General features: G+C 35.1%; 3 protein-coding genes across 3 annotated transcripts; 1 reads left to right on the top strand and 2 right to left on the bottom strand.

Annotated features, from left to right (window-relative positions):
• The first annotated feature begins 659 nt into the window (after positions 1-659).
• Positions 660-4,111, top strand: LOC125610201 (2-oxoglutarate-dependent dioxygenase DAO-like). The gene is made up of 3 exons (XM_048782268.1): positions 660-1,156; positions 3,165-3,486; positions 3,586-4,111. The coding sequence occupies exons 1-3, from the start codon at positions 813-815 to the stop codon at positions 3,829-3,831; spliced, it is 912 nt and encodes a 303-aa protein (XP_048638225.1). The 5' UTR covers positions 660-812; the 3' UTR covers positions 3,832-4,111.
• Positions 4,112-4,886: 775 nt separating this feature from the next.
• LOC111198831 (probable fucosyltransferase 8) lies at positions 4,887-7,031 on the bottom strand. The gene is made up of 2 exons (XM_022688155.2): positions 6,511-7,031; positions 4,887-6,434 (listed from the first exon to the last, which is right to left on the bottom strand). Exons 1-2 carry the CDS (start codon positions 6,629-6,631, stop codon positions 4,978-4,980), a joined length of 1,578 nt encoding a protein of 525 aa, XP_022543876.2. The 5' UTR covers positions 6,632-7,031; the 3' UTR covers positions 4,887-4,977.
• A 171-nt stretch (positions 7,032-7,202) lies between these two features.
• On the bottom strand, positions 7,203-9,290 carry LOC106399941 (probable fucosyltransferase 8). Its single transcript, XM_013840382.3, has 2 exons — positions 8,881-9,290; positions 7,203-8,807 (listed from the first exon to the last, which is right to left on the bottom strand). Exons 1-2 carry the CDS (start codon positions 9,209-9,211, stop codon positions 7,381-7,383), a joined length of 1,758 nt encoding a protein of 585 aa, XP_013695836.2. The 5' UTR covers positions 9,212-9,290; the 3' UTR covers positions 7,203-7,380.
• Positions 9,291-10,082: the final 792 nt, after the last annotated feature.

Below are 10,082 nucleotides of genomic sequence, written 5' to 3'. Positions count from 1 at the left end.
TATATACTTTTTACATACACATACATGTACTTTTTGATGTGAGCATCTTGTAACTAAGTATTCACCACAACTGAAGTATCTAGTTTTTCGAAAGTTGAAATATTTTTTTTAATGCTTCTTTCACTATCGACCAAATTGTAGTGAAATGATTTGTCTTAATAGTTTTTTTTTTAATTAAATTAGTATCTGTTTAAAAACTATAATATGAAACTATTGGTTCGACATGATGACTATCTAAAATTCATAACATGAAAATAAAAAATAATATTAATTTTTGGTTTTTATTAGAAAATACCAAAAAATCAAACATTTTAACCGAATAAACTAAAATGAATATTAATTAAAAATAATAGTTATATTTTAAAAATTGAAAACCAAAAAAAAAAATTTTTAAACCGAACCAATATCCAAATTAAATAGATTTAATATTTTTTTATTAAAAATAAAAAAACTAATAATCACAGTCTGCACAAAGCACGGTTATTATCTAGTGGGATATTATTATCTGTAACGTGTTTCACGTTCTTCCCTTTTTTGGACACTTATTCATCATTTAGTTACGATCATACAGATTTATAAACATTTTTCCTCTGATTTGCTGAAAGTCCCATCACGAATCCAACTACCTCACTGATTAGATTAGGAAAGAGATCAGACAAATAAATCTTTTTGGTGCAGAAGGCAAATCCTGTACATCATTAATTACGTCCTTCTCGCGGAGGATGGTCTTCTATTTAAGTTTGTGCAATGGCTTGTCCTGAAGACAAAGAAAACAATACCTATCATATATATACTTACTGAGAGAAAACATAATGGCTGATCTCAATGAAGTCATTCCGACAATAGACTTGAAAGGGGTTCCGGATGAGAAGCTGAACCAGCGGATACGTGAGGCGAGTGAGAGATGGGGATGTTTCAAGGTGATCAACCATGGAGTTTCTTCGTCTTTGTTGTCTGAGATGAAGAAGACTGTTACAGATCTCCATGAACGTCCACACGAGGTGAAAATACGAAACACTGATGTGATACTATCAAGTGGTTACAAGCCTAGAAGTGAGTTAAATCCTCTTTATGAATCGTTCGGTCTTTTTGACGTCGCCTCTCCACAAGCGATTAACACTTTTTGTGACAAACTTGAGGCATCTGCTGAACAAAGGTTCGTTTGCTTTTCACTCTTATATGACTGTCGTTTATAACATTCTAGTGCATCTCTATATTTAACTATATAATAACTCTACTTCAAAGCATTTTTTTTTTACAAAAATAGTAATCTCTATTTTCTCTATATTTAAATAGCAAATAGTATTTCTCTGTTCCTATATGTTTGGGGAAAATCGCATAAAAAACCTTCAAGGTGGCAGTCACTTACACTTTAAACCCTGATAGTATTTCACAAGCACTTTAAACATTCAAAGTGACACTTTTATCAAAAGAAATCTCCAACCTGACTTACTTAAACATCAAGTCGAAACGGTAACCGGTACTGTTCAAAAACGATGACGTGTCGGTTTTATTTTTTTTATTTTTTTAAAAAAATTATTTTATTAATAAAATAAATATTAAAAAAAAGAAAATATAAAAATCATAAAAATTCAAAAAAATCATAAAAATCACTAAAAATTCACAAAAAATCAAATTATTCACCAAAATTTTTTTAAATTATTTTATTAATAAAATAAATATAAAAAATACAATAATATAAAAAATTCATAAAAAATTCAAAACAAATCATAAAAAGTCAATAAAATTCACAAAAATTCATAAAATTCACAAAAAAATTTAATAAAATAATTTAATAATAATCATAAAATTTTACAAAAATATAAGATTCACAACAATATTTATATTATTTTATTAATAAAATAAGTATAAAATACACAAAATATAAATAATCATTAAAAAATTGGGACAAATCACAAAAATTCACAAAAATCAAGAATAAAATTATATGTGGTTTTATAAAAGTGACTAAGGAATAACGTGCATTGAGTGCTATAAACTGGCTACCCTCAAGCTATCATTAGTATACATTTTTCCCTTTAACAATCCTGAACTTTTCCAAATCCAACCAACACACATAGAACATAACATATTAAAAAATATCCAAAATAGTAGTATGGGTTATGATTACTCTGATTTAGATTAGAAAAATTCAGTCAGTCTCTGGGTTATGATTAATAAAATAAATATAAAATAATGAGTTTTTCTAATCTGAATTAGAGTAATCATAACCCGGAGACTGACTGCTATTTTGGTTTTTTAATCTGTTATGTTCTATGTGTGTGTTGGTTGGATTTGAAAAAGTTCAGGATTGTTAAAGGGAAGAATGTATACTAATGATAGCTTGAGGGTAGCCAGTTTATAGCACTCAATGCACGTTATTCCTTAGTCGCTTTTATAAAACCACATATAATTTTATTCTTGATTTTTGTGAATTTTTGTGATTTGTTTCAAATTTTTAATGATTTTTTATATTTTCTGTATTTTATACTTACTTTATTAATAAAATAATATAAATATTGTTGTGAATCTTTTATTTTTGTAAAAGTTTATGATTATTTTTATATTTAATTTAAAATATTTTTTGTGAATTTTATGAAGTTTTGTGAATTTTATTGACTTTTTATGATTTATTTTCAATTTTTTTATGAATTTTTGTATACTTTTGTATTTTTATATTAATTTTATGAATAACAGAATTTAAATTTTTTTTGGTGAATATTTTGATTTTTTTGTGAATTTTTAGTGATTTTTATGATTTGTTTTGAATTTTTTTATGAATTTTTATATTTTCTTTATTTTAATATTTATTTTATTAATGAAATAATTTTTTTAAAAAAAGATAAAAAATAAAACCGACACATCATCGTTTTTGAACAGTACCGGTTACCATTTTGACTTGATGTACAAGTAAGCCAGATTGGAAGTTTCTTTTGATAAAAGTGTCACTTTGAAGATTTAAAGTGCTTGTGAAATACTTTCAAAGTTTAAAGTGCAAGTGGCTGCCACCTTGAAGGTTTTTTATGCGATTTTCCTGTTTGTTTTTATTCTTTTTGCCTCCAAGGATTCTTGTTATGTGTGTACCTAATCCGCTTTTCGGTTCAATGTTTTTGTTAAATAAATATCCGGTTTAGGATGGGATTTTTTTTTTTTTTTGGTTGTAGAGAGATCATGGTGAAGTATGGCAAAGCTATGGATGGTCTTGCAAAAGATTTAACAAGGATGTTAGCAAGGAGTTATGAGTTAGCGGATCCCGATATATGCAAAGAATGGCCGAGCCAGTTTCGGATTAGCAAATATCATTTCAATCCTGAAAAAGTTGGTAAAAATGGTTTGATAACACACACGGATCCTGGATTTTTAACAATTGTTCACGGTGATGACAATGTTGGTGGACTTGAGGCCATGGACCATTCTTCAGGAACCTATTACCCCATAAACACGTCACCAAACACACTTACTGTCAACCTTGGTGACATGGCTAAGGTAAGAGAAAAAAATCATCACTAATAGTTCAATAATGTTTTTGACTTTAAACCACAAAAACTCGGTTTTAGCTGTTGGTTTTTGAAACTTTGTTAATAGATATGGAGCAATGGGAGGATGTGCAATGTGAAGCATAGAGTGCAATGCAAAGAAGCAAAAATGAGGATTACCACCTCCACCTTCCTATTAACACCAATGGATGAAGTTGTTGAGCCTCCAAGTGAATTTGTGGATGCTGAACATCCACGTCTATACAAGCCTATCAGCGATGGAGAACTAAGAAAGATTAGGCTAAGCAACAACATGCATGACGGCGAATCTTTCCAGTTTATAACCCTCAAATAGTTATAAGACCTTTATACAGTAAGGCGGTTGTCATTCAAATCAAAATCTATATGGGTGGTGGCTACAAGAAAATGTGTCATACAAATCCAAATCACGAAGATGTTTTGTTTTCCCCTAATAAGAGTTTTTTTTATCAGAGTGTTTTTTGTTTGCCAAATTGTATTCCCCTAATAAGAGTTACAAATAAAGATCGATGAATCTCTTATGATTATTATTGTATAATATAATGATTGTATGAGATATCTTTTTAAAAAATTGGAAGCAATATTCTGAGTCTGCATTTTTTTTTTTAAATAAAGGATTAAACCCGAGTTTATTAAAGACACAGAGCTAACTCCCGGATGGAGGTACAGCCAACGGATAGACCTTTTTTTAGGCATTTAAATGAGCCGAAAGCAAAGCAATAATCCATATCCGTGTGGCCAGCGGGATTCTAACCATGGTTTGCCGTATTGGATTTATTTTTTTCAAACACCACTGGATTACCACCGCTGGTTATTCTGAGTCTGCATCTTTTCTTTTAAATGTGAGTCTGTGAAATTTCAGAACGTTGTCACGTGTCATGCATAAACATGGACAAATCTCAAAATATAAGATTTTAGTTACAATTATTTATACTAATTTTTTCGAGCTATAAAAATTGGGATATGCTTTTCAAAATTACATGATTGTTTTATGGTTTCCATATTGGCTCATGTTATAAAGTACAAAGTTATTTTTCAATTGTACCCTACTTTATATTCTAAAAACTTGGCAATTAATCATCCTGTAGTAGTTGAATACAGAATACTATAATTGTATGATGGGGAACATAATCAAATCTAATCAATAGTTGAAGTGCTTAAATATAAAGATAAAGTATTAAATTTTCCACGTGCTAGTCACGTGCTCATCTTCTCCAGATTACCGAGTTTCCTAATTACGACTCGCGAGTTGACTCATCGGTACCATCAGCTAATTCGTCTCTCTGACGAGCATCGACTAGTGACAATCGATCGTAACCGCACCGGCGATATTTACCGGAGAATTCTCCGAGCTCAGATAGATTTCAAAAGGTTAAAGAGTAATGTTTTCGCTTTTACACTTTAGTTAATGGAAGAAAGGAAACTATATAAATATATATTAAAAAAAAAAACTCATTTAAGTCTATAACTCTTGTGGGTGATCAAATAGCTTAATCCCAGAAACGCGATCTTCACAACGCCTAACGAAAGGCGAAGCTATTTTAAGGGAATCATCAGTTCCTCCTGTGTCGGCTTCACAACCATACAACGGAGGAGAATGGAAACAAGGCTCCATCGACGTGGCACGACCGCATGGTGGATCAGGAACCGTGTAGTTCTCTGGCTTGTACAGTATCCACGGCTTCATTCCTCCTAGACCCTGAGCAACGTATCCAAACGTAGACCACGCGCTCGTGACAATGTTATCAGCCAAGCTAAGTAGATACATCTCCGCGAGGGCCTTTTGGTTGTGAAGCTTCTTGTTTCTTTGCTGGTGCATTTCTTGGCTTGCCTGATAAACTCCGACGATCACGTCTCCTGTGGAACTCACGCGCTCCCAGTACACTCTCTTCAGGTTGTTAGAATACTCTGGATTCAGAGACGTGACTAGCACTGCTCTAAGTTTCGGGGTGGTTTTTTTCGATATATTGACTTCTTCTTCTTGTGCTTCGGGTAATAGTTTCTCTCTTTGTGTGCATGATACGACCTGGTCGAGTACGAGCTCGAGAAACCCTGCGTGATGGAAAACACGTATTTGAATCCCCAGCCTCTCGTCTGCTCTTGACAAGTAAGCGTTGTAGAATCTGGTGACCAAACCCCAAACTTGGTTGGTCGGGTGGATAAGGTACCGTCCTAAATGGTGGAAGACGGTGTCTTTCTTTGGGAAGAGCTTGGTTAGCTCAGACTGGAAGCTAGGGAGAGACCATAGAGACGGGACGAAGTAGTTGTCTGATTTAACGATCAGCCAAGGGACTTTCCGGATCAGCGATTGATCTCCATGGCAGAAAAACATCTGGTCGTACTCCCCGTAGTTGTGAACAAGGTGGAGGTAAAGATATGATGTTTGGAAGCTTTTTATTGCGGAGTTATTAATCAAACGATGATGCTTCAACATGTTACCGAAAGAACGTGGTGACCGCCAGTTAAACCTGTCTATCTGATTTGTCAATGGAAACTCGAGAGGGAGTAACCAGGAAGCATCCGGAAACGGCTCGCAGAAGAGATCGTTTATATCGTTCCGTTGGTCGACGAGGATGACTCTCTCCGTCAAGAGAGCATAGAGAAAGACGGAGACCAGAGAGAGTATTCTGTTTCCGAGTCCAGACAATGGAACCCACACAATGTATTGGCATTGCTCACCGGAGCCGTGTGAAAGTTTGTGGAGGTTCTCTGTTGCCCTCTTGTAAGATTCTGTGCCTGGAGCGCAACGCTTGTGAAGCTTCTCGTAGCTTCTAAGCTTGGAGATGAGGGCTATAGAAGGCTTGTATGGTGAAGGTTTGCGATATAACGAAGACTGGTACCTACTTAGACAAGATTTTTGATCAAATGATTTAGCAAGAAGCCCTCCTTGGAGTGTATCCCTTGGATTTTCATGATTACCTATTACAAGAAAATGAAGGACAGAGGTCAAGAAGCAAATGAGCAGACCCAGAGATGGATGAGTGATCGATCGTACCGGTGGTAGTAACATTAGGTGGATCAAGATCCGAGGGATGGCGACTGAAGATGTTAGAAAATGCAAGTAGAAGCATGGAGCAGACTACAAAGCAAGTGATGAATGTTCTGGTGGACTTCATTCTTGTAAAGAGGTGATGTTTTCTCTGTTTTTTTCTTTTTGTCTGTATGCATGTGTATATATATTATGGTTTCAGTTTGAAAGCAAAGGACATGGACTCACGCTCTGATCTGAAACTAGTTTTTTTTTTGCTGTATTTTAAAGTAGATAATAAAATTAGTTATGGGTTTACAATAAAGTTCTGTCTTTGTAGTGACGAGTTTGGAGAAAGAGGGCCATCAAAAGGTGAAGTCAAAACATCTTGAAAAAGTATTGTTTTGGTTTTATCTTCTTTCCATGTTTAAACTAGCAAACTAATACTTTTAGAAGCACTACGATACTGAAATCTCAACCTTAGAAAACCTCTAATAATAATAACTTATATCTTTTTCAGAAGTACAAAACGCATGGGGTTTTATAACCCTTAGATTTGGAATCACTTTGGTCCCACGTAGTTTCCTCATAAACTAAATAATCCAAAGTGTGAAATGTGACATCTCTAGCGGTTTGTGGATAAATCAGAATAGAATGAGCGTCATTTAGAGCGAGGGTTCACAAATTTTAGTGATCAGAGTACTCTAGATACAGAGATGTGACAAGAACAGCCTTTAAGTTTCTGACTTTCTGATATATTGACTTTGGATACTTCTTGTGAGACTACATGACGTAATATTTTCTCTCATAATGTAAGGTTAACAATCTTTGGTGATTATTTTTAAATTTTAGGCAATAATGATGAACTTTGTAAGAATATGCATGAGAGCTTACCAATCAAAACACATCTGTGGAATCAACTAGCTTAATCCCCGTGGTCCACTCCTCACAACGCCTAACAAAACGAGTGCTATTCACCGTCTTAGCTTGACAACCATTGATTGGAGGAGGTCTATGGAAACATGGCTCCATCGACACGGCTCTAACGCAAGGTGGGTCTGGAGTTGTGTGGTTCGTTGGCCTGTAGAGTATCCATGCTTTCAATCCTCCGAGACCTTGAGCAACGTAGCCGAACGTAGACAGGCCGCTTGTGACAAGTTTATCAGTTAGGCTTAACAGGTACATCTCAGCGAGTGCCTTTTGGTCGTGAAGCTTCTCGTCTGTCTGCTGAAACATCTCTTGGCTAGGTTGGTAAACTTGTACCATGTCTCCTGTCGAACTCGGGCTTTCCCAGTACATTGCCCTTAGCTTCTCCGAGTACTCCGGGTAAAGTGACGTGACAAGAACAGCTTTGAGCTTCGGGCTTGTTGATTTATTAGTGACTTGTGATTCAAGTGTAGTCAGCTCAGGTAATAGTTTCTCTCTTTGTGTGCATGATAGGATCTGGTTCATGACATGCTCCAAGTATCCGTCGGGGTTGCTAAAAACTCGTACTTGAACACCGAGTGTCTCGTCTGCTCTTGATAAGTAGGCATTGTAGAACCTAGTGATCAAACCCCAAACTTGGTTTGTAGGGTGGAGAAGATAGCGACCTAAATGGTGGAAGACGGTGTCTTTCTGTGGGAACAGCTTGATGAGTTCGGTTTGGAAACTAGGGATCAACCAGAGAGATGGAACAAAGTATTGGTTTGAGTTGGAGACCAACCAAGGGACTTGTCTGATGAGATTTTGATCTCTTTCACAGAAGAACATCTTATCATGATCCTCATAATCGTGAATAAGATATAGATAGAGGTAGGAGGGGATGGTTCCTGTTGTAGCCGAGTTAATGGCATCAGTCTTCAGCATTGTTCCGTAACAACGGGAACTATCTAACTGATCCATCAAAGGAAAATCATGAGGGAGTAACCAGGAAGTACCCGGAAAAGGCTCACAGAAGAGATGTCTCATGTCTGTGCCTTGGTCAAGGAGAAGGACTCTCTCTGTCAAGAGAGCAAAGAGGAATGCAGAAACTAGAGATACTATTCTGTTTCCAAGCCCGTGAACAGCAACCCACACAATGTATCTGCATTCACCACAAGATCTAGTGTCATGACCAAGTTGTTCTGTTGCTCTCTTGAAGGCTTCTGTGCCTGGGCCGCAACGCTTGTGAAGCATCTCGTAGCTTTTAAGCTTGGAGACAAGATATTCAGAAGGCTCGTAAGGTGATGGCTTGCGGTACAATGAAGACTGGTACCTACTCAAGCAAGAACCTTCATCAAACTCTTCACTAAGCAGTCCTCCTAACAGTTTATCCTCCCTTGGTTTCCCTGAATAACTTGGACCTATACAAGAAAATAGAACAGAAACTCAATGGAGCATTACTGGTTAACAAAACCAAAATATGAATGATTTTACTGTTGACGGTCATAGCATCAAGAAGCCGGTGGTTGAAGATGATGAATAATGATAGCAACATGAGTGACCAAAGTAGCAAGCAAGTGACAAATAATGTCCTTAGTTTCATCTTGAAAACACAGAGCTCAGAAAATTTTCCTAGAGATTTTAAGTAGTGCTTGCAGTTATTATTAAGCGCTATCAAAGGGTTCAAGTGTGACTTAAAAACACTAGTTCTGGTTATGGTAGAAGGTTCTTGTACCTCTTTTATAAATGTGATGATAAACGTGTGGTTGAAGGTGATGGTGACGCTTCTTGTCTTTTTTGTTGGTACAGTCTCTATCCTTCCCATGCCTTTTTAATGTTGGTCCTGCCACTTCCTCATCTAAATTTGAACCACAAGTCTCTTCCCATCCCCCTATACATTAAAAGAGAAGTCACTTTAGTGATTTCTGCTGAGGTGACACTCATATAGAGTTTCTCAGGAAAAACGTTATAATTCTATTGGCTGTTTTTTTTAAATTTTTCTTTTTCATTTATTTTAATCAATCGCTTATGTAGACAAGCCCAAAACTATTGTCGATTTCGTTAAGCCCATATATAGCTAGGGAATAATAATTATCAATTTAGTTTAGCCTTGGGTACCCGTTCGGGTTCGGGTCGGGTATTTCGAATTTTCGGGTATTTCGGTATAGAGGTGTAGAACCCGTTCGGGTATTTCTGTACTTCGGGACGGGTTCGGGTATTTTTAGTTCGGATTCGGTTATTTTGGATCTGGTTCGGATATTTAGATTTTTTAAAAAAAATTAAAATTTTCATTTCTCAAGTTTCTTATATTTAAAAATATAACTTTCAGTTAACTAATTTTTTATTTTTAATAGATTGAATAGTTAATAGATTTGGACATAACATTTTAAAACTAAAAAGATATTAATTTAGTTATTTTTTTTTAAATTTTGGATGTAACTTTTTGTTAATTTTTTAAATAAAAAACTTGACATGCATTTTAAGTGAGTAGCAAATCATTTTTTCGTAATTGTATGTATATCATATGAACTTAAAGTATGTGTAGTATCAATATAAATATTTTATATAAAATGAGAGATGTAAACTAAAAATATAAGGTTAATTATACATATGTTTGGTTATCTTCGGATATCCATTCGGGTTCGGGTATTATCCGTTCGGGTTCGGATATCCAATCTCTCCTTATTCAATACCCG

Source organism: Brassica napus, chromosome A6 (assembly GCF_020379485.1).
Source record: "Brassica napus cultivar Da-Ae chromosome A6, Da-Ae, whole genome shotgun sequence".
NCBI lineage: Eukaryota > Viridiplantae > Streptophyta > Magnoliopsida > Brassicales > Brassicaceae > Brassica > Brassica napus.
This window is presented reverse-complemented; position numbering and strand designations above follow the sequence as displayed.

What these genes read in the sequence shown, in the direction of transcription:
- LOC111198831 (XM_022688155.2), bottom strand. Translation starts at nt 6,631, where the DNA reads ATGAAGTCCACCAGAACATTCATCACTTGCTTTGTAGTCTGCTCCATG. An exon ending in ACCTAATGTTACTACCACCG is followed by an intron (nt 6,435 to 6,510) that starts GTACGATCGATC and finishes TTCTTGTAATAG; the next exon opens with GTAATCATGAAAATCCAAGG.
- LOC125610201 (XM_048782268.1), top strand. Translation starts at nt 813, where the DNA reads ATGGCTGATCTCAATGAAGTCATTCCGACAATAGACTTGAAAGGGGTT. An exon ending in GAGGCATCTGCTGAACAAAG is followed by an intron (nt 1,157 to 3,164) that starts GTTCGTTTGCTT and finishes TTTTGGTTGTAG; the next exon opens with AGAGATCATGGTGAAGTATG. An exon ending in ACCTTGGTGACATGGCTAAG is followed by an intron (nt 3,487 to 3,585) that starts GTAAGAGAAAAA and finishes CTTTGTTAATAG; the next exon opens with ATATGGAGCAATGGGAGGAT.
- LOC106399941 (XM_013840382.3), bottom strand. Translation starts at nt 9,211, where the DNA reads ATGGGAAGGATAGAGACTGTACCAACAAAAAAGACAAGAAGCGTCACC. An exon ending in TGATGCTATGACCGTCAACA is followed by an intron (nt 8,808 to 8,880) that starts GTAAAATCATTC and finishes TTTCTTGTATAG; the next exon opens with GTCCAAGTTATTCAGGGAAA.